At 43.8% G+C, this 23,378-nt stretch overlaps 1 protein-coding gene across 1 annotated transcript in view; it reads right to left on the bottom strand.

Moving 5' to 3' along the window:
• Positions 1–20,684, bottom strand: part of MAPKAPK3 (MAPK activated protein kinase 3) — a 70,235-nt gene extending 49,551 nt beyond the window's left edge. The window contains exons 1-2 of the mRNA XM_053377464.1: positions 20,449–20,684; positions 17,089–17,470 (exon numbers count right to left, since the gene is read on the bottom strand). Of these exons, the coding sequence (XP_053233439.1) occupies positions 17,089–17,313 (225 nt within the window). The 5' untranslated portion in view covers positions 17,314–17,470; positions 20,449–20,684. The remainder of the gene's footprint in view (positions 1–17,088; positions 17,471–20,448) is intronic.
• Positions 20,685–23,378: the final 2,694 nt, after the last annotated feature.

Genomic DNA, 23,378 nt, shown 5'->3' with positions numbered 1-23,378 from the left:
TGTCCCTTTGTGCTTCACTAATTATTTGTGTACTGTAAATAATTGGAGGGCTCTGACAGAATGTAAGGCGCCTGTCTGAAGTGATTAACCAATACGCAGATAAATCCAACTTCAGAAGCGGCTGCCTTTCCAGAATCTGAAGCTCTTACAGCTGTTTATATTACTATGAAAAACTAAAGGGGATTAATTTAATTGTGTGTACATCTGACAATGTTTTATGCGTCCGAAACAAATGATATAAAAAAGAGCAAACTGTTTCTCACAAGTTTAGAACTAGGATTGTTGAGTTGGGGGGGGAAACATAGCAGGAACTGTATGCAAGTAGCTTCTTCTGAAAGCTCAGATCAATTGCACAAAGTGCTCCAATATCAAGATTTTCAATTAACAAGAGCAATTAGTACTCTGCTGTGCCTGTCTTCAGAACAGATACTGGAACAGAAATGCACCAATACAGTCATACCTCAGGTTGAAGTAGCTTCAAGTTAAGTATTTTCGGGTTGCGCTCCACGGCGACCCGGAAGTAACAGAGCACCTTACTTCCGGGTTTCGTTGCTCGTGCATGCGCAGACGCTGAATATGACGTCACACGCATGTGCAAAACAGCGAAACGCGACCTGCGCACTCGTGTGTTATGTTTACTTCAGGATGCGAACGGGGCAGTTTGCATTCTGGCTTGCCTAATGCAAATTAATGCAAATTAAAAGCTTCATATTAAAATACAAACCAAATTTCTGCCACGTGCATAAATTCTATACACAGTGACCTGTGAGTAAGTACAACTGAACTCAATGGAACTTATGTCTCAGTATATATTTATATAGGGCTACACTATTAGACAGTTGTGATCTCTTGTGACAGATGCACAATCGCAGCCGGTCTTCCTGGTTATGAAAAGTAGGAACTCCGATATGGAAAGAGAAATAAAAATTCATTCCTGAGTAAGTCTCAATACCAGCATTATTACTGCACGCTTTGGCAAAAGCACAACATAACTCTTAATAGTTTCAAAATATCAAACCTGCAGAATTTAATATGCTTCCAGAGGTGCATATTTATTACCTCTCATAAAATAATCCTTGCTGTGTAAAAATTCATTGTATTTTCTCAACTTCCTGCAGGAGTGAACACTACAGGTTTCCTATAAATTAGGTTTGTAGCTTGACATGTATTTTAAGACTGAAATCTTTAAAAAGTCTCTTTAAGGGATTTGTCTGCACAGCAGTTTGTCCTGTATAACTGGGAGAGGTCAGGAAAAGATCACTTTGTTTTACCCTGCTGTGATACCCCTGTGACTTAATCAGAAATGAAGACAAAGTTCCTCATATGAATGACAATGAGGCCCTGCAAAGAGGGACAGAAATTACCGCATTTTTCGCTCTATAAGACGCACCAGACCACAAGACAAACCTAGTTTTTGGAGGAGGAAAACAAGAAAAAAAATATTCTGAATCTCAGAAGCCAGAACAGCAAGAGGGATTGCTGCGGTGAAAGCAGCAATCCCTCTTGCTGTTCTGGCTTCTGGGATAGCTGTGCAGCCTGCATTCGCTCCATAAGACGCACACACATTTCCCCTTACTTTTTAGGAAGGAAAAAGTGAGTCTTATAGAGCAAAAAATACGGTACTATACAGTATATGTGATGAAAGCCATTTAGTCTCTTTAAGAATATTTTAAATTATATTTGTTATATATTAAAATATTTTATGCTAAAAATTGTATCTGCACTGTTATTAACACATTAATTTCTTTAATTAAAAAAAAACCTCCTCAAGTTTTATTTCACAGGTTTATAACATTGGGTATGAAATTTGAACTTCCTTTCTTTTCAACAATACTCTTCATTCCTAGTACTCTTTATTCCGAATGTTTCCCCATTTTAGTAAGTTTCTTGAAACCTTATATTAACTTTACAAAAAATAAGAATCCAATTTTCAAAAATATTACTCAAAGTGGTTTATTGGGCCTTCTTCCTGACAATATGCATGGAACTGTAATGTAAATAGATGTAAAATAATACACTATATATCCACAACCAACGCACTATTGTTTCATTAGTGATCTTCAGAATACACCCACAAAAAGCACCAGTATAGATGGGCCCTTCTTCTGCCCCATTTTCTTCCAGATGTATGTGCTCAACAGGACAATCTTAACAATGTTCCCTCAAAAGTAAGTCCTATTGAATTCAGTGGGGATTACTCTCAGGTAAGTAGGGTTACAAATACAGCCTGTGCCCTTCCATATGTTGTTAGACTCCAACTCCCATGAGCCCTGCCCCCATGGCCAATGCTGGGGGTGATGAGATTTGCAGTACAAGAACATCAGGAGGACCTCAGTTCAGCTATATCTTCCCTTGCTCCCACAATAAACCATTTGCTAACAGACTCTGAACAGGACTGGATTGCTCAACAATACAGCTGCAATCAGAAACATAGCTTCTTGAAAACTGTCCCAGAAGAATACTTGTCATTTACTGCAGTTTAACCATTGTTAGGATTGTGCTTTGACTGAAGTCCTATACAATACATGTGAGAGTAAGTGCCCAATAAACCCACAGAATTGCAGAGTTGGAAGGTACCCCCAAAGGCCATCTAGTCCAACCCTTGAAACAAGAATCTCAACTAGTGTATCCATGGCAGGCCATCCAGCCTCTACTGAAAAACTTCCAAGGAAGTAGAGTCGACAACCTCTGGTCCACTGTTCAAATATCTGTTCTAGGACATTTCCTGGTATTTATGACAAGCTCACCATGAGTAGTTAGTTGCCCATGGGACTTAAATATTCACAGGACTGGGCTGAAATTTTAAATAATAAATTTATAATTCCCCCAATAATTCCTAAATATCACTGATACATCTATATTTAATATCCCAATTACAAATACAACAACTTTCCTAAAAGGCTATATGCTTTGATTTTGGGGAGTTTTCAAATATTACTTCAAGCTCTTTAACACCATTTATATTATCTCTGAGCCCTTCCTCCCGATGAATACCATCATAGTATTCTCTTTTGGACTGTAATTAATTGCTGTAGACTTAAATTGAACATGCTGTAAGCCTTCCCCATGGTTTACTGCCATCATTTATCTTGTGCACATATCTTCAGCGTTCCAAATACCGTCAACTTTATTTATCCCTCTATGCAAATTAAGAAATGTGGACATGTGAGCACGTGAGTCCTTCCACCCCTCTCTCCTTTTTAAAAACCAACAAAGGATTTAGAAAATGTTGATCAATTATAATCCATATAAGCTCGGGCTGCAATTCCTGGGGATGCTTTTCCTCTTATCCTGCATCTGCGCTCCTTGTGCCTGGGCACTGCCTTCAACTGCTGCTGCTTATTGTTCAGAATTCCCAAAGTGCAGCTAAACTTTCTTCTGTTGGAGGGGGCACAGGTGGTTGGGAGAAACAGCTTCCCCACGCCCCGCAAATCAAGAGGGGTTGCTCAATGTTCTTCTGATTGTCCCATCACCACAAGCATTTTGGCTTCTCAGGCAGAACGATCCCCCTTCCCTTTCCCTAGTGTGCTGTTCTGAGGGCTCTCTTGGTCCCTCCAGAGCCAACTTGGTGGGTAGCAGGGCAAGCACAAATCCTTCTGCTCATAGGTGAATTCTGCCCAAGGTTTTCCTGCATATTCTTCCCCTATAGCATACTTACTGGTAGTTAACTATCAGAAGGAGGTGTGCATTTGACATCATACCTATTTTGGCCCTCGGTGCCAAAGCACATGCTTCACATGCAGAAGGTCCCAGGTTCAATCCCTGGCAGCATCTCCAGCTAAAAGGAACAGGTAGCAGGTGATGGGAAGGACCTCCACTTGAGACTACGAATAACTGCTGCCAAGCACAGCAGACAATAGTGGGCTAGATGGACAGGTAGTCTGGCCTTGTATGTTCCTAAATCAGAAACTTATTCAGCTGACGTTATGAACAAGTTCATCTAGGTAATAAGGATGGTTTGCCAGGGCCCTTGGCAGTCCCCCATTGGCATTGACAGGTGGTGGTGGCAGCAACAGGAACTTGCCCAAGTGGCAGTGCTAGAAGTAGAGGAACGAGCACAGTTGCCCCAAGGCAGCAGCTCTCATCCAGCTCCCCTTACCTTGAGGCAGGTGGCACCAGCCCAACAGCAGTTCTTAAAAGGGTGGCAATCTTTTAAGGTGCCACAAAATGCTCTGTTGTTTGGATTATTGCCCGGTGAATTCATGGGTCAGGTAAACTTTGAACCAGGGACTCTCAGATTCACAGATCATTTTCCTGGTCACTACTCTAGTGTAAAGCAGCAAGGGGGGGGGGCGTGACCATAGCTGTTAACTTTCCCCTTTTCTTGCAAGGAATCCTATTCGGAATAAGGGAATTTCCCTTTAAAAAAGGGAAAAGTTGACAGCTATGCCAATCACTTTTGCGGTTATACTCTACACACTACAAAGAGTGCCAAGACAAACCCACTGGCTGCAGGTCAAGGCCTTTGAGCGTGCTCTGCTTTACACACAAACTCCCCATTTGGTCAGAAAGCAGGCCTGGCGAAGAGAATAGAGAGCTTCACCAGATCAAGCACCTCCCCAAGTGTCAAAGTGTGACTGTAACTAGATCTAAAAGGGAAAGGGGAGGAGGAACATTATAAAAAGGCTTTTGCTCATCAGACACAATAGGGCCCTTGTACTCTAATGTGGCTGCAATAGGGGTTTCTGCTGTAGAGACACAGCTGAGCCAGAGAAACCCATCCCCCCTTCTCCCTACCTTCAAGCAATGACATCTTTAGTGTTAACAGCTCTGTTGCTGTGGCAACCAGACTGCTTTTGACAAAGCCACATTGACTGAAAGCAACATGTGGGAAACTGGAATCGCTAAAGCCCTGTGAGAAATGGATTCTAAAAGAAAAATTAGAATTGAAATTTTGGGGGTGGTTAAAACACAAACACACAACAGCTCAGTCGGTAGAGCATGAGGCTCTTAATCTCAGAGCCATAGGTTCAAGCCCCAACATTGGGCAAAAGACTTCTGCACTGCAGGGGGTTGGACTAGATGGCCCTTGTGGTCCCTTCCAACTCTATGGTTCTTTGCAGCATGCATGAGAGGGGACCATCTGTGCACCATCCAGAAGATAGAATTAATCCTAGTAATATTTTGAACAAGTTCAGAACAGGCCCCACAGTGCCAGCACTAAGATGATCTCTTGCATCTTCTGGGTCTGTGTAGGTAGAATAGCACAAGTGTCTATCACTAGCTGTTTACTCCAAAATATCTTCTTGTGTCAGCTATGCCTGGGAAAAAAACAAAACCATCACCTGGGAACTGGTGAGCTGGAATCATAATTCCTCTTGCCAGTAATAGCCAACCCACTGTTTTCCAGTGTTTGAATGTGTCATTTGTTTCATTCATGCCATTCATAATTTCACCATAATATGGGTTAAGACTCATTGGGATGATACAAAAACATTATCTGGTCAGCTGGATTTTAATTCCAAAAGATTACTGGATGACCAATATTTAATATTCTTATTCCAAATATAAGAAATTACCTACAAGAATATGGTTAGCCACAGAGTGATTTGTTTTGAGCCACTTTCCTTTTCATATTATTTTGGTAAAGAGCAATGAATTCAGAGGTGCACAGCATCATAGCTGCAAAGAAAAGGCTTGACTCACAATTCACCAGCGAGCAAAAAAATAAATCAGGAGCCTTTTTTAGCTCCTCCAAGAGTAGTGTCCGTTCTTTTTTCGTATTTTAAACAGTACACACTAATGATCATCTTTATCCCTGGATAAATGTAAACCAAAGATTAAAAATGACTCAAATGTCAAGCCCTGCATTCTCTCTCATGAATATCTTGAAATATGGACTCAGAAGAAATCATATTTCTCGGGGGAAGCTTGAAACTATCAGGCAGAGTTTAAAGGTGATGACTATGAACTTGCTCCAGCTATCCTGGATTTGAATCAGCTCTCTGGAAGTTAGGAACCCCCACCCCTTCTATTTCTGAACTATAGATATATTCTGTGGATTAGTCAGACAATGAACAAGAGAGGCCCTCTTTAATTAGATATTCTTGCCTTGCTTCCATTCCAAGGTAACTAATTGTCTAAATTATAGCAGAGGTTTCATCTTGAATATGTAAGGTAGAAACTCATTGCAAGCCAACATCTTGGAAGTGACTGAGGTAGCAAGCATGTGCTATTTAAAATGCTCAAGTAATGCATATCCATTTAAACAAGGGCTGTTAATTCTGTATAATCAACAACTGCAGAGGGGAAATGTATCAGGTACGCCATATTTATGGAAAGGGATTCAGAGGAGATATGGCTAGCTCGCATAATACTATTCATTGTTGCTTTAAATGTAACACTTTCAAATTGGTTTGTGGGCATTCTGCCACAGCAGTTTTTAAAAACAAATATTACATATATATTTGCCACTTCTTGTTACCTTTCCCTAAGAATAATTTGTTTAACATCCCTGCGTGAGCTGCCACATTGTAAAGAGTCATATTATAGGAAGTGCAGAGCTAATTTGCATGCTGAACTACACTTCTTTCCCTCTGCATTTACAATATATTAAAATGCAAGAGAGTTATAGCTTAATCTCATTGAGAAAGCTTTGAATCATCTTAAACACTTAGGGTGTCTTGTATAAAATACCACCAGCCAGATAATTTGTGTGCTTCCATAGAGAAAGGCAGCACCCCAGGTTTCTACTGATTACAAAAAGGAAGGAGTTCTCATTATTTTCCAACTCATTAAAGAGGCCATCTACTCTATTCCATCTTCATTAGATGGAACACAGCTTGCAGTGGATCTAGAACCAGGAAATGTAGCCAGTAAGGGCTGGTTGAAACATCCCATCCCAACACATCACTGCCAGTGTTCCATGCATAATGCTTAAAATGATATTATCCGATATCCTATGTGTGAGGAGTGTCTGACCACAGGCATTTTACATCCCTGGCGGTGGTTACTTTGGTGTTCAAACAAAGCACATATACAGGCTCTTTCAATGGTGGAGAGCATTCTACCACACTGAGATAGTTCAGTTGGTAGACTCGTAATCTCAGAGTTGTGGGTTTGAGCCCCATGCTGCGCAAAAGATTCCTGCATTGCAGGGGATTGGACTAGATGGCCCTCATGGTTCCTTCAAACTCTATGATTCATAAAACTATAACCTGTGGCCATCCAATGACACTGAATGGTACAAAATTCAGGGCAGACAAAGGGAAGTAGCTTTTCAAACAGGACCTAATTGCTATGGAATTTGCTCCCATGGGAGGTAGTGACAACTACCAGTTTGGATGCCTTTTTATTTTTAAGCGGATTAGACAAATTCATGGAATATAAAGCCATCAATGGCTACTAGGCATGCTGCCACAGGCTTTCCACATGCATCTGGTTGGCCACTATGAAAACAGGATGCTGGACTAGATGTTCTTATGGTAGAGCTCTAACTGTAGTCACCCTCCTCATAGAAGTTTGGCTGGTGTCAGCATAAAATTTGCTTATTTTCCCAAGCATTGAAGCATTGGCAGTTTATGGAAGTATCCACAGCATTGCTGGTTCCCCAACCTTATTTGCGTATTTGTTTTAATTTCACTTCCCATGTATTACTATGATTTAATGCATAGAACATGGTGTTTTAATACGTTTGTAAACCACCCCGGGGCCAAGAAAGACGATGGACGGAATAAAATGCTCCTTTCAAAATGCCCCATTTGGCTTCTTTTCTACTGTTAAGTATAATCATAAACAATTACAGCAAAACAAACATCATCTAGGCAGACAAGGAATCTTCTGTTGCTTATTGCAACAGATACGCCAACATGAACTCCGTTTTCTGAGTGCAGGTTCTTATGTAGCTAAAAGGGCACCATCTACAAACAAGAGGGAGGAATGAGCACGTTCGGGGTATCCCCAAGGTTTGCAGAAGAACAGAAAGTCTTTATGGAAAACACACTAAAGGGGTGGGTTGAGGGAGAAGCAAAATGATCATGTTCTGTGGACATGAAATGCTGGGAATGGAATGGAAAACTCTGAACAAGGACATTCCACATTGCAACACTTTGTTGCAAGTTCCACTTGTAACTTGCCCAAAAGTTGGTTGCCAACACCCAGTTATCAGTGATGATAATTTCAGGATTCCAGCTTGTGCAAGTTACAGAGGAAGTATGATTCATTCAGGTTTCCTTTGCTGCTACTTGTCTATAATGTGTGGTGCTGCCTAAAGTCACCTTCTAAAAGTCATGTGGCCTGCTAGTTTGATAAGGGAAGTGGCAAAAGGGTGGAGGGTGTTCACTGGTGACTGGTTGCCACTGGGACTTATAGGCAAGCTGTTGCTACAGCTAGTGGAGCTATGGTCAATGATAGGCAGAGCCGACCAATCCTAGTTTTCTCCCCATCCTCTCCCCGCTGCATTCTAGAAAGGCAACACTGAGACTAAGAAGGAGGAAGCTAACAATTACTACCTCCCTTGGGTTTCTTGTAAGTAAGAAGGCAGGTAGGTGAGGCTGGACTTCCAGAAGACCAAAGTTAATGGGGCACTGACCAAATGGACCAACCTCCATAGGCCTGGTCTTTAACTTTCCCCACATACCATACCAAGAAAAACCACAAACATAAGGTGGTGGGGAGAATTAAAACACACCAGCTCCTGCAATTCTTCCCTGAATGAATTACCTTAGGTCTAACACATGAATGAATGATACACACCCAACACACACATAGTGTGGTGCGATAGTTCAACATCCTGTGACAGATCTTCAAATATGCTGAAGCTGTAGAAAGGTACCTTGATCTTCCTAAGGCTCCAGCTAAGCTGTAAATCTGGGTAAACTTGTTTCAGTTTGTTGGCAGATTGGAAAATAACATAATAAAGGGAACAGCCGCATGGCCTGTTTTACAAAGACACATTATGGTTTATACAGACTCTCCACCTCTCCCAATTCCTGCATTTCCACTTTGATGAGTTAGAATCAACTTGCTTGAACTCTCTTAAGCAATTCTTCTTTTCTTTTCTTTTTTACAAGGCAGCCAACATCATAACTTTAAACATTTAACAATGCAAAACAGTTAATCAGTTAACTTGGGGTTATACTGAATGCTAGTCCTGCTCACAGTCAACCCACTGAAATTAATGACCATGACCAACTTAAGTCCATTATTTTCAGTGTGTTTACTCTGAGTAGGACTAGCACCAGGCACAATCCTTCGACTCCAAACTATCTGGTTACTAATAGGATCAGATAGCTCCATTGGTTAGAGCGCGTTTCTGATACCAGCAAAGTTGCAGTTTCGATCTCCATATGGGACAGCTCCATATTCCTGTATTGCAGTGGGCTGCTCTAGATCAGCCTTTCTCAACCTGTGGGTCCCCAGATGTTGTTGAACTACAACTCCCATCACCCCTAGCTAGCAAGGCCAGAGCTCAGGGATGATGGGAGTTGTAGTCCAACAACATCTGGGAACCCACAGATTGAGAACCGCTGCTCTAGATGATCCTCAGGGTTCCTTCCAACTCTACAATTCTATGATTCTAAGGTAATTTAACCCTCACACCACCATCTGCAAGCACCCACAGCATCACCAGAATGTAGCATAATTAATAACATATCAAAGCAACAGGTTTAGGTGCTGCACCAAAATCATAATGAACTGACATAAGAAATAAACTTTAACAGAAATGTATGTTGTCAGCCTTTGTAAGATACATTTTTAAAATACACCTAGGCAACTCCCCTGGAAGCCTTGTAAAGACTGGGATTTACTACATTAATATCTTTATGGGAATTATCACCTAGCTGTAAGATACATGTTTAGCATAATGAGAAATGAGGAGTGTTTTGCAAATCATACATTATAGGAAACAAGCATTTCTTACACATATATTATTTCCTTGCAGCCAAACTCTAATGTGCATTTGTAGCCTTTAGTAGATTGCCTGAGATCTTGGACAGGGCATAGAAGAGTTCAGTCAATCAGGGTTAGTCACACTACACTTCCTCCGCCATTTAAACTGGATTTCACCATGTTCATACCCATATGAAAGCTGTGGGAAGTTTTGTACTGTTAAGCATTTGAAATGTTTCACTCTAGATTTGACTGTTATTCCTCTGGCAGGAGAGCCATGCGGATCAGTATCAGACCAGCTATAACAAAATTTCTTGTTCTACAACAAGTCATTAGCTCATGATATATTAGCTCCCTGAAAGTAAGAGTTTTGATCTCTCATAATCAAAGGAGACTTCAAATATTCCATGAAACTACTGTTGAATTCATTATCAAGGGGCTGACTTCACCTGTACTAATCATTATTAGTGCCAAAATATGACCTTTTTTAAAGAAATGCTTATCCATATTTTATTTCTTAGGTGTCTAACCATCAATTACATATTGAGCAAAGCTAAATAAAAACATATGAATATATTCTTCAAAGGAGCTATTTCAAGATCCGCAATATAGCTTCCTGCAATACATATTGCTGAGTCTCTAACCTCTGCAATATGCTACTTTCATGTGTCCTGGAGTAATAGTTTGGATTTCATTGATAATTAAAAAGAAGATTGCCTATTATGTGTATGATTCAGTTTAATGATTTGTTTTCTTTCCTGCAAATCAAATCCTTTAATGTTGCTTTAGGGAACCACTGACAGGGCTAAAAATGCAACTGTTTGCTTGGTCCCAACAAATAATGGCATTTGGAGCAATAGAAAGACCCACTGCCCCAGCTTGCTAAATCTGGTTAATATGTCCCTTTGATTATTTATATTATTTTATCAGAACCAATAAGGGGGACCCCCTGCACACCATGCAATGAAACACACCTTACTCTAATGCACCTCTGCCTTAATCATTAAATACTGTGAATTATAATTCAGTGTATTCCATATCTGATAGACATTGTATTTTCCAAATAAGGAGAGAGTGGGAAAAGAAGGAGATTTTATATGCACATGAAAGTGCTAACCACACAAAAGCAGCCTGCTCTGAGCTGTCACTGAGTCATGTTAAAGCAATTAACAGGAAGAGGCCACATAAGAAGCAGTATGAGCCCTTGGCCATCATGTTGGCCTGGATGGCATGAACTAGCCATGCTTATCCTTCTGTCCTTTTAATTCCATGCATTCCTTCCACTTGGAAATGCTGCCCTTAAGTAGTTTGGCTTTCGAGCAAGAAAACCAGTTTGGGTTTTCTAGACTAAGCCAGCAGTGTGTGTGGCATTTCATTCGAAGGGAAACAAAGTTGACAGCACTTCTAAGAAGTGCATAGATAATTGCTATGCCAAGCGGGGCAAATCAAACCACTTAACACTTTAGGAAAATAACCAAAGCCACGGTTAAAGCTCCTGCAATGTCTTTGGGGAAGCCACATTTTATATTCCCAGACTCAAATTATTAGTGAGCATTTTGAAGTGGTTCCTCTAACAGGAACTATACGAAACAACATGGACCTCTCAATCACAATGTCCAGTGGTTGAGTGACATGTGGCTCTGTGGTTGTGTGTTTCAGTCCATTAAAAACCTTTTGCATCAAGTACTTAAGTAAAAAAAAAATCTTTCTATTGAGTAGTCTGTCCAGATACAGACTGTTCTGATTTGGTTCCCACAGTGAAAGAAAGCTTTTTGGCAAAGAGAAGCCATCTGCCAAGTCCAGAAAAGCCTTGATGGGGAGAGTTTGGTGATGTCGGAAGCCTACTGTGAAACAGCATTCCCAGCAACAGAAACCACCTTGGATCTCAGAGCATCGGTTGTGTGTGCCCATGTATCTCTGCAAATAATGGATTTTCCCCACTCCTACTTTCTGAATACAAAGATGAAAACACAAAATGAAAGCATTTGTATTTTATTGTGTATTGGGTGTTCCTTCCTACTTATAATTATCTGGGATTGTTAAGATGAGCTCAAATGATAGCGCTGGGACTATTTTAAAGTTGTGATTTTTTAAAAAAGAAAATAATTGCATATATAATCCTTTCAAGAGAGTGTGAATAAGACATTGAGAAAGGCTACTTGCTCTCCCAGCAATGCCATTCTTCTTGGCTTCTCTTTTTAGTCATTAAACATTGAAATTTAGTAGGTCTAGACAAGTCTTTTTGTGACCCTGGCCAGAACCCAAGGTCAGCAAGGTCCCACATCTGCTAAGGTGTCACATCCCATCAGGGAGACCACCGACAACAGCCTGCTGCCCCTGTTTGTCCATCCACCTTTCACTCTGCCCCAGACAATAGTGGTGGTGAGAAAGTAGAACAGTAGATACCACACTGCCTGCTTGCTGGTCTCTGCCTGGCAGGCAAGCAAGCAGACAGAAGTTATGGTGAGAAAGAGGACCAGCAGCTGGTGCTAAGGGCAGTGAGGAGGCAGATTCACCAAGGAAGTGGGGGATGGGGTGTGTCTTATTTAGTTTAAAATATCTATCAAACACTCACATTATAAAGTATCAGACTAGTGCACAGAAAACCAAAGATAAGTGTAAAATATACACAAAAAGTTATAGTACAACACCAGAAGGTGGTCACTGGGCAATAATCTAATATTTCATTCAGAAAAGCTTTAGGTAAATAAAAAGGCCTGGAGCATGCATCTGAAAGAGTAGATGGTTAGAATGTGCCTCATCTTGGATGGTAATGAATTCCACATTTAAGGGGCTACAATACTCAAAGCTCTACCAGTGGTGGACTGCAAAATGAACAGTAGGAACTCTTGGTGCCACCAGAAAGTCCTCTACCATGGAACATAGTGGCTAGGGAGGGATGTAAGGGGAGAGGTGGCTTCTTAAGTAGCCTGGACCCAAGTTGTTCAGGGAGTTGAAAATAAGTAACAGCACCTTGAACCTGGCCTGGTAACCTATAGGCAGCCAGTGCAGCTGGTTTGATAAAGGTGTGATAGCATCCTTAAAACAACGTTTTGCACTAACTGCAGCTTCCAGACCAACTTCAAGGGCAGTCACACAGAAATTGCATTGGAGTCAAGCCTTGAGTAGACAAATGCATGGCCACTGTGGCCAGGTTATCACTGTCAAAGAACGGCTACAGCTGGGGTTCCAGCTGGAACCAATGGAGCCTTTAGCGACAGAGATGAAACCGATGAGTACCCCCACACTATGAACCTGTGTCTTCAAAGGGAGTGCAATACTGTCCAGACAAGGTGAGTGCCAAATTTCCCAGACCCAGGAACCACCCAGTAAGGTCTGCATCTTGCCAGGATTCTGCCTCAGTTTATTGGCCCTTATCCAGCCTGCCACCACATCCAGGCACCAGTTCAGGACTTATTCCCAATTCAATTGTTACAGAGAAATAGTGGTAAGTGTCAGCAGCATACTGAAGACATCATGCTCCAAATCTCCCAATGGCTTCATAGATGTTCAATAGCACTGGGAACAAAATAGTGCCCTGTGACATCTCACAACTTAACAGTCAGGGTGCTGACACACAGTCACTCACACTACTCTCTGCAACCAGCCCTACAGGTGAGAGAAGAACCACTGAAAAATGGTGCCTCCAACCCCCAACTCACAGAACTGATCCAGGAGAATACCATGGTCAACAGCATCTGAAGGGCCTTACAAAACCTGGAGTGAACCCTGAATTTCAGCATTCTGTATGCCAGAGGAAACAACTGCAATAAGGATATGGATTAACAGGATTGTCGTTTGCTCTCCCAACCCTGCTGCTAACTGTAGATATCAACATTGAGTTGGAGTTAGTGCCATGAAAGCACATTTCTCTTCCAATATTATTGTTGATACACAATTAGAATCAACATCAATATGTATAGACAAGGCTCCCAGGTGAGACAGAAATTGATCAGAAACAAGACCTTTGCTATGCCAAGGCACAGTTTTCAGAAATCACGAGCATCTTAAGTTTTGAATATGCAAACTGAATGACACTGACTAGAATACACATTTTGAAACAAATCTTATTTTAACATAACCACTGTTAAACACACCCAATTGACTTATTCCATGCTAAAGATGCTCTTAATGTCACTTGTGAAAAAATGTCCCCAAAATTCTAGTTTGTTTAATACAGAGAGGGATCTATAACAACCAGTTAGGAGAATGAATGAATATGTGAATGTTTATGGTTAACGGCAAATAAACTGAGGCCAAATAAGAGTATGGGCAATCAGCTTCTTGCTGTAATAAACATAAAGAAAGTAATTGATCAGCATTTCTCTGTGAAAAATAATGATACTATCACATTTTATATAATACAAAATATGGGAAGGAAGGAGAGGGAGAGAGGATTGCACTACAAATCACTGAAGGGTGCGTGGCAGAAGGAATGTGCTTTGCTTAATACTTAACACACTGAGTGCAGGGAATTGCTTTGTGTGTAGCATCCCATTGTGTAAAACTCTCCCCTCCAGTTGACAGTATGAAGTGGTACAGTTCAGGTACAGAGTTACCTCATCTGCTGTCTGAGAACCAGGCTTCTACCTCTCTGTAGAGATCCAGCTCAACAGTCTCTCAACACTGCAATCTTACTCTCAAGGTCCACTGAGCAACAGTATTTATTCCAAATAAGTTTATATGCTACATGGGATCGCAGCCTAGATGTTACAGTTGCATGCAGAGCCTTGCAAACAGAGCAGCATTTCTAATTATGAAATTGTGACTGAATGAGCTTGCAAAGAGCCCAAAAATAAATATAGGGCAGGGGTAATCAAGAACATCTTGATGCCCTCACACTGGCATATTCATTCAGGTGAAAATAATACTTGTGTCACCCATGCTTGTGTGTTCTTATGCATGTGCTTTCAGAAGAAAGCCCAACTGAGTTCAGCTTGACATGCTTCCTGGTGAAGGTGTCTAAATGGCAATGTTAGTGAACAGACTCACCTTATACATGTTTCCTCAAAAGCAAGACCCACTGTGTTCAAAAGGTCTTACTCCCAAGTATAAGATCGAATCCTTAAATTTGCTTCTTTGGGTACAAAAGGGCAGATTATGTACTACAGATGTCTATACCAATCTGCAGTAGTATTTGTCTGAAGAATGAGGAGCTTTAAAAACATCAAGAAAACACATATGAAAAGGTGCCTCAGCACGCATGGAGACTTGGTTAACATCTTTCTTTGCACATCAAGTCCAGCCTACAGCATAATCAGGTAACACAATATTGATGTGACATTCAATTGCATCAACATGCACACACAATGGGCTAAGCGCATATATAAAAAAAGCACATCCACACTACTACACTTGAGACAGATCTTAAGAGACTTACCCTACAAACCTATACATGTCTACCGAGAAAAATGTTTCATTTTTTCAGTGGTGCTTCCTTCCAGATAGGTGTGCAAAAAACCCAGCAGTTTCAGGCTGCAACCATATTCAAACCTACTAGGGAGTAAGCTGCATTAATCTCAAAGGTAATTCTGGGTAAGGATTGCACTGTGAATATATCCGCTACTTACTCTTGATTTAGCATAGACAAGGCAGTGCCAAGTATGATGGTGTCCTGGGCAAGATGCCCTCCAATGGCCCTTTGGTGGCCACCTGACCCAGGCTTACCAGAGGATGGATGGGGAGAAATGACAGAAGAGATGGCAGCCAGCAACAATGAGAGTAGCATAGATCCTACCACCTGACAATCCCTTAACCCAGTGCTGTAAAGAGAAGCACTAGGCAAGGCAACTCCAGATGGTACTGCCACTGGCACCATCTTCCTAACAGCCGACAGGCTTCTTTCCCACCACCTCATATCCTCCAAAACATTGCTCATGAAATATTGGGGACACCTGCAGAGGAGTGTGCAATTTCATGCCTCCTCTCCAGGCCTAGAAGAGTCTTATTTGATCAGGCCGATGTCCTACCTAGTCCAGCATTCAGTTCTCACAGCAGCCAACAAGATGGCAAGTGGAAGTCTACAAGCAAGACACGAGCACAACAGTACTCTGCCACTCATGAGCACTCTTCCACTCATGATCTGGTATTTAGAGGCATATTGCCTTGGATAAGGGAGAAAACATACAGCTATCATTACTAGGAGCCATCTAGGCAAACCAGTATATTCCACGGCAGTTATACTTCTTGTTTGCTTTCTTACATATATATGGCAACTTAGCCATATAATTTATTCAAGGTTATATTAGGCTAGAGTATATGCTACCCTCTGATTTCATTCTCAGCATCCTTAACTGCCCGGAAGGTTCTGGCCTAGCCTGTTAGTCATGACCTTGTTTTGTCACCAGTGTCAGTTCCATAAGTATAATAAGTGCACCATATAATTGGATGTTTACTCTTTCAATAATTAATGCAACTTAATTATTCTAATCATCTGTTGAAAACATTATTGGCAAATTAAAAAAACAAAAACAAAACTCTGTTAAACATTCCAACATTGCTCCCCCAAAAGTGCTTTAAAGTATAGCAGTGGATTAACACTCATCCCTGCAGTGGAAATTACCACAATATTAACTATGTATGAAATATATATAGTTATATATCTTGAAGCAGCATTTGTTACACTGCACCAATGAAAATGACTAAGTTCTAACAGAATAAAAACGTAACATGCCGTTAAATGAAACAGGGTGCTAATAGACAGGGGTCGTTGAGTCTCAGTACTATTGGTCTTGTTGTCAAATCCACATTAAAGTGTTGTTGGAAATGCATTTTTTGAGTTTCCATCTCAGATCTCTTGCACTGCTAAACTCAGTAACTCAGGCAATATTTTCCTGGTTCACCACAGTGTAGCATCATCAGCATTCAAATCACTATCTGACTCACTGGCCGGGGGGAGGGGGGAATAGAGAGAGAAGAGAAGGAAGCATATTTCAGCCCACGCAAAGGAGCAAAAGAATTTTACAATTAGTAATTTAAAAGACTAATTCAGGGACTACTTCAAAAGCCTTAAAGGTTTGGAACAACTAGGCCCTCAATAACATAAGGTTTCTATGCGATTTAGAGAATTTCTAATTCAAATTCTTCAGGAGCATCTAGACCGCCGCAGCAGAGAGCACAACACTTGTCTTTAGCCTCCAAATAAGGAGAAACAACAGCTTGTTGTCGTTGTTTAGTCATTTAGTCATGTCCGACTTTTCATGACCCCATGGACCAGAGCACGCCAGGCACTCTTGTCTGGAAACAACAGCTACTTACCTTTAAAGCACATTTCCTCCCTGTCGCCTTGTGAAAGCACTCCATTACTTTGCCATTAATGCCAAGGCCCAGCACCCGCTTAGAGATTTTGTAGTCATCTGTGACTGCATGTTTCTTTATTTCCCCCTTAACAGGGACAGCTCCAGCAGGCAAAGGTCTTGTGTTGCTTTTGCTGTCCTCCTGGCCCTCGGGTGGGGGTCCCTGCTGACTCTCGCCTTGTTCCATGGTAGGCAGAAGTAACAAATTCAGAAAAATAAGTGGCCAGCCCAGCCCAGTTCCGCCTCACATTCACCGTCTTCTGCAAGGTACCTCCATCAAGTAGGTCAAGACAAACATTTCAAGGAGCCTGGATCCATTTCCTAGGATTCCACTAAGGGATCACCTTAAAAAAAAAAAGTGAACAGGCATTTTTGTTGATTATAAAAAGCATGAGAACATTAGCCCTGCTATGTTAGATCAAAGTCCCACTTAGTCCAGCATCCTGTTTCTCAGAGCGGCCAGCCAGATGTTTATGGGAAGCCCTCAGGGAGGACATGAGTACAGCAATACTCTCTCACTGTTATTCTCCACCAGCTGGTATCCAGAAACAAGTTGCTTCCAATCAAGAGTGGCCAGGAGTAGAAAAGGATAGGGCTCTTGCACCTTTAATCATGGCTGTCAACTTTTCCCTTTTCTTGTGAGGAATCCTATTTGGAATAAGGGAATTTCCCTTTAAAAAAAAGGGAAAAACTGACAGCTATGCCTTTTATGGTTGTATAAAAGAGTGAATTTTAGTATGTGTGGCTTACTAGACATAGCTTCTGCTAAGCAAATAAACTGCACTAACTGTAACCCTGGTGTGGCTTACTAGGCGTACCTTCAACTTACCAAATAAACTGCAGTAACCCTGCCCTCTTTTTCACCTTATCACCCTACACTGATGTTGGCGGTTGTTTGTATCAGGACTAGTAACCATCAATAGGAGAACAATGGACAGTTTTCCACACCAGTTCCTCTCCAGGTTCTGTTAGTAGGCCATGTGGCTTATAGAAAGCAAGCAAAACAATTCACATAGTAACTTCATGGCATAACATGACTGCAGCAATCAGTTTGACCTGGAGCTCCAACGTTTTACAACGTTACAACATTTTGGCTACAACTATTCTGAAGGGATGCGGGTGGTGCTGCTGTGGGGTTGCGGCGCTCATCTCACTTTATTGGCCGAGGGAGCCAGCGTATAGCTTCCAGGTCATGTGGCCAGCATGACTAAGCCACTTCTGGCGAACCAGAGCAGCGCACGGAAACGCTGTTTACCTTCCCACCAGAGCAGTACCTATTTATCTACTTGCACTTTGATGTGCTTTCGAACTGCTAGGTTGGCAGGAGCAGGGACCGAGCAACAGGAGCTCACTCCATCGCGGGGATTTGAACCACCAATCTTCTGATCGGCAAGCCCTAGGCTCTGTGGTTTAACCCACAGCGCCACCCGCATCCTGGGCTAGACAACCCCAAAGCCACCCACTCTTTGACAACAAACGAGGCAGAAGGTTACCTTGTTTGTCTAAGTAAGCAAATGTGTAGGAGGCTTCAATAAGTTGCCAGGTTTAAAGCTGGGAAACTCTCCTCATCTCTTTTCAGAGGTGTGTACTGGAGAGTTTTCCCAAGTGCTGCTTTCCATTATCTCAGATCACACTGTTGGAAAAAGCTTCACTTGATTAATTTTTTTGTTTCTAGGCAGCTCCCATTTAAAGAAATGGAAACCCCTTCAAGGTCTAAACTGACAACACTCAACTTCACAGCTATACAGTAGGTGAATAATTCCAGTACAGGAACGGTAGGATGCCAAGCAGCTCACCTGTGCGTGAAGGAAGGTCAGGGAACAGTGCTGGCTCAACAAGGAGATGAGGGGAACCATCTGGATTAGTTAACACATTGAAAGAGTGGTGGGACAGGCAATAGCTTTCCTCGCCTATCCTCCTTTGAAGACAGAGCCAGAAAAGCTGTGCTAGGGAGGTAGCACGGATGACAGTAGCAGCACAGCATACACACATACGTGTCACATATCCAGAGGAGGGCAACATGTTTGGGATCTGACTGTTCATTCATCCGCATGTCTTGGCTGGGTAAGTTACTGGCAGCTGTTGAGACATCTATCTGCCTGCCCACCCCAGTATGCCAGCCACCTAGAGTGCCCACCCACCAGGAGGCAGCAGCAGAATAATGTGACGCCTTATCTGAATTGTTCCCCACATCGGATGTTCAGGCCAGCATTGCTCTTTGACCTGTCTCTACCCACAGATGAGCTACCTGGTATGGTACACCCCCTTTCCAGGGAGGCAGCGTTGAGGACTGCAACCCCAGTGGGTCACCTTGGGCCAGTCACAAGGGGGTTAAATGGGAAGAGGGAAAGCCATGTATGCTGCCATATGCTTCTTGAAGGAAAGGTGGGATACAAACGTCATAATTACACCTCAGTGGCCTTATCTACTGAGTTCATTCTGTACCTTGAAGCTACCTGAAGGAAGGCAGAAAGAAAAGTGGGGAGGGGGGAAGAGATTAAGGCTGCAAGCCTGACTCCACCTACCTGGGAGCAAGCACTTCTGATTAGTCATTGCTAGGACTGCAGCCTTAAATAGTAAAGTTTCCAGGACTAGATGATTAAAGTATATGAGGAGGAGTTATTTTAAAATTTTAGTATGAGTTTAGTATGGAATTGAGACTGTGTTCAAGATTCTGCTCCTTCCTTGGGGTTTCTAAGTCAAATCTCCAGTGTGCGTGTATGTAAATGGGGGCAAACAGTTTAGGCACCATGCAATGAACAGGTGGCCATTTTACATCCTTACTTTGAGCTGCTTATAAACATAATACCATTTACTATGTTGTTTATTTGTTCCTAGGGCGTTACATTTATTCGACACGAAACCCAAGGCAGTACACACGTGGTTCCCACACAGTCTTCCACCCGGGAAACGACCAGACCCAGCAAAGTTGTGTACTCCTCATGTGCCCGCAGACCATACAGGAGAAAAAACGCGGTGGTGGACAAGATTTCCCCAATTTTATTTCTCACAATATCCACACGAGGTTAGGTTAGGCTGAGAGGAGGCGGCCCGGTGGAGAAAGCGGGAGGGGACCATCTACTGGGAAGCCGCAGGTACAAATATGCCCTGGCCTGCCTGGCACTGCCAGGGAGAAAAGTAGTTCTCGAGGCAAAGAGTCCTCCAACTCACCGAAGTCGCAAAGCCCAAGGAAAGGAGGTTTCCTCAGGTGAGCGGCCAAGGTGGGGGCGGAGGAAGAGAGAACAAAAGCGTGGGAGCGGAGCCGTTGGAGAAGCGCAAGGCGAGAGATGCCGGTGGCGGGAGGGTGGGGGTGTTGTATTACCTGCGTTAAGCGCATGCTCCTCACAGGTGGTCGCTCTGTTGCTGCTCCATCAAACGAGCGGAACGGAAGGAGGGGCGGGGATGGGGGCCAGCAGCAGCGCAGCGCCTCGCCACCTCCGCGGCCCAGCCGAGGCTTTTCCTCGAGCCGCGTAGGGCAGACTTGGGCGGCCGCTCATGTGACTCCCCGGCCCAACCCGGTCCCGGCAGAGGCACCCGCCGGGGAGGAGGAAGGGAGGGGCATGCGGGAGTGGTGCGGAGCAGGGGGGGGGAGGAGAGCACGTGCTCCGGGACACCTGGCGGGGGCGGGCGGAGGGGACTCCTCTGGTGGTGGTGGCGGCGGCAGGTGGGCGGGAGGACGGAGCCCGGGCAGCGCGAGCCGAGGCAAGACCAATGTGGAAGGCAAGGAGCGGAGGAGAGCAACCTTCGCTCACTGCAAAAAGGGGCAGCCGAGGAAACGGCGGCTCGGCCGGGGCTCGCCAGCTTCGTGGAAGCGACTCCCTGAAGCAAAGAGCCAGGAGTTCCCCGTTGACCCAAATGGACGGTTCGGCGGGGGCGGGGGGCGCTGCGTTCAAAAGAAGGCGCGCGAAATGGGGCCGGTGCTGTTCCCACCCCTTCTTTTTCTTCCTTTAAGCACGTGTCTGAAAAGGGCTTGGCCTGGGAGAAAGCTCCCCTTTGCTCTTCACGCTGTCGTGGTGAATCGCGCTACTGTCTCCGGCGGCTTTGTTTCGCGGTGACGCTTCTTTTCCGTGGCGGAGTTTGCACTGAGAACAAAGAGCCTGGCGGGAGGGAGAGGGAGCAGCGGCACCCTCGAGAGCAAAGTCTGCAACTGCATCGCCACGCTCCGAGGGCTTATCTTTTTATTTGTTTTAAAGGGGACAACTGGAAAGCGGGGGGGGGGGGGGGGGGAGAGAAGGCAACCGCGAAGCGATTTCATGGGCCATGAGACTGCTCAGCGAAGAAGAAGCAGGGGGCGGGCTATTTACAACAACCCTCTTATTATTCTGTAGCTTTGGGTTCACGCAAACAACACGAATTGTCTACAGCGCGCTGCGCCGATGGTAGCAGAGCAGCACCTGCTGGCCGGAAGTGGGCACGGCCAGGAAGATGCCGGAAGGCAAGCAAGCAAGATGGTGACACTTGCACATTTCAAAGCTGTGTCGACTGTGTGTCTTTCTCTTCCGTTATTTTGGAAAGCGAAAAAAAGAGCGGTGTGCTCTGGACACAATAGTTGACATCCTACGGACGTCCAAGGTTGGCTTTCCTTAGCGCCCCCAGGGCTGGGGGTGGGCTGGGCTGGATGGTCATTTGGCCCCTGCTGCTTCAAACTCAAGGTAAAAAGGTAAAGGGACCCCTGACCATTAGGTCCAGTCGTGACCGACTCTGGGGTCATCTCGCTTTATTGGCCGAGGGAGCCGGTGTACAGCTTCCAGTTCATGTGGCCAGCATGACTAAGCCGCTTCTCGTGAACCAGAGCAGCGCACAGAAACGCCGTTTACTTTCCCGCCAGAGCGGTACCTATTTATCTACTTGCACTTTGACATGCTTTCGAATTGCTAGGTTGGAGGAGCAGGGACCGAGCAACGGGAGCTCACCCCGTGGCAGGGATTCGAACCACCGACCTTCTGATCGGCAAGTCTGTGGTTTAACCCACAGCGCCACCCGGGAGCCTCAAATCCAGACACTTGTTAATGTTTTGGCGTTTGACAAGTTTCTCAACTAGTTTTGATGTGCATGGAACTGAATTGTGAAAGACTCAGACAGGGGTGGCCTGGGCTAGTGCACTGCCTGTGGTGAAATGGGAAAGTGATACCTCACCCTGCAGCTGCCATCTCCCAACACCCCACCATAGAAGGAAGGAGAAGCAGAGGCAGTGTCTACTTCCAGGTTCCAGCAAGATCAAACTGGAAGCTGCTTCTCCCATGGAGGGGTGGCACTGCCACTTCTCACATCTCTGGGAGCAGGCGGGCGGTGAGGTGCCTGTGGTGGTGCCAGAGAGCATCTACAGCAGCACTGTGGGTGCCCCTCTGCCAGAGAAATGAGAAGAGATGGCAGCACTGACTTTTGGGTTCTGAGATGTTGCTGGAAGCTCCTTCTCTGGTGGTGGCCTTGATGGCATTGCTTCTCCAGCAATGCGGGGCGGGGGGGGCATCCACAGTGGTGCCAGAGAAGTGGTGGCAGCAGTGAGAGCTCCCCAAGACTCCCTGCCACTGCTGCTTCTCTGGTCACAGTGCCGATGAGTGAAGCATCCATGGGGAGCTGCCCCAGTGGGCTTTCGCTGCCTGAGGCAGCTGCCTCAGTGCACCTCATGGATTTGCTGGCCCTGCACTCAGAGTGGCAAAGTTAACAATATATATATTGTTGTTATTAACTAATAAAGGCTTTGTCTTAATATCAGCTGTGACATTCTCCCTCAATAATTCGTGCATTTGATAACTAAATTAATAACCACATTATGTCTCATCTTTTCAGCAGGCAAATATAGACATGATTCACCTTCATGTAAAGTCCAAACGTTGTAATTCTGAATGACCTGGTTATGTCCTATATTTTTTCACGATTTCAAACCTGCTCCCCTACCTCAGTTTCAAAATTTGGGATAAGCAGGTTTAGTGACTGGCCCAAGGCCACACAGAATGCATAATGGCAGATTAGGGCTAATAATCCTCAATCTCCCAGCTCCTGGTATATTTTCATTTTATCCACATTCTGGAAAGAAGGCATGGAAATGAATAAACTGGGAAGGAAATAAATCTTTTCACATAGGTCTGGAAGTGTAGGGAGCGTTTGTTAACAGTCCTGTGTGACAAGACTAACCAATTCAGGCTACAATTCCATACATCAGGGAACAATCCTTGTGGAATTCAGAGGGACTTGCTTCTGAGTTATTTATGGTTATTGTGGCATGAGCCCATGCTAGAAACTGTGACAGCA

The sequence above is a fragment of the Podarcis raffonei genome, chromosome 2 (genome assembly GCF_027172205.1).
Source record: "Podarcis raffonei isolate rPodRaf1 chromosome 2, rPodRaf1.pri, whole genome shotgun sequence".
In the NCBI taxonomy this organism is placed as follows: Eukaryota; Metazoa; Chordata; class Lepidosauria; order Squamata; family Lacertidae; genus Podarcis; species Podarcis raffonei.
The sequence above is the reverse complement of the archived record's forward strand: the minus strand, read 5'-3'. Positions and strand labels throughout refer to the sequence as shown.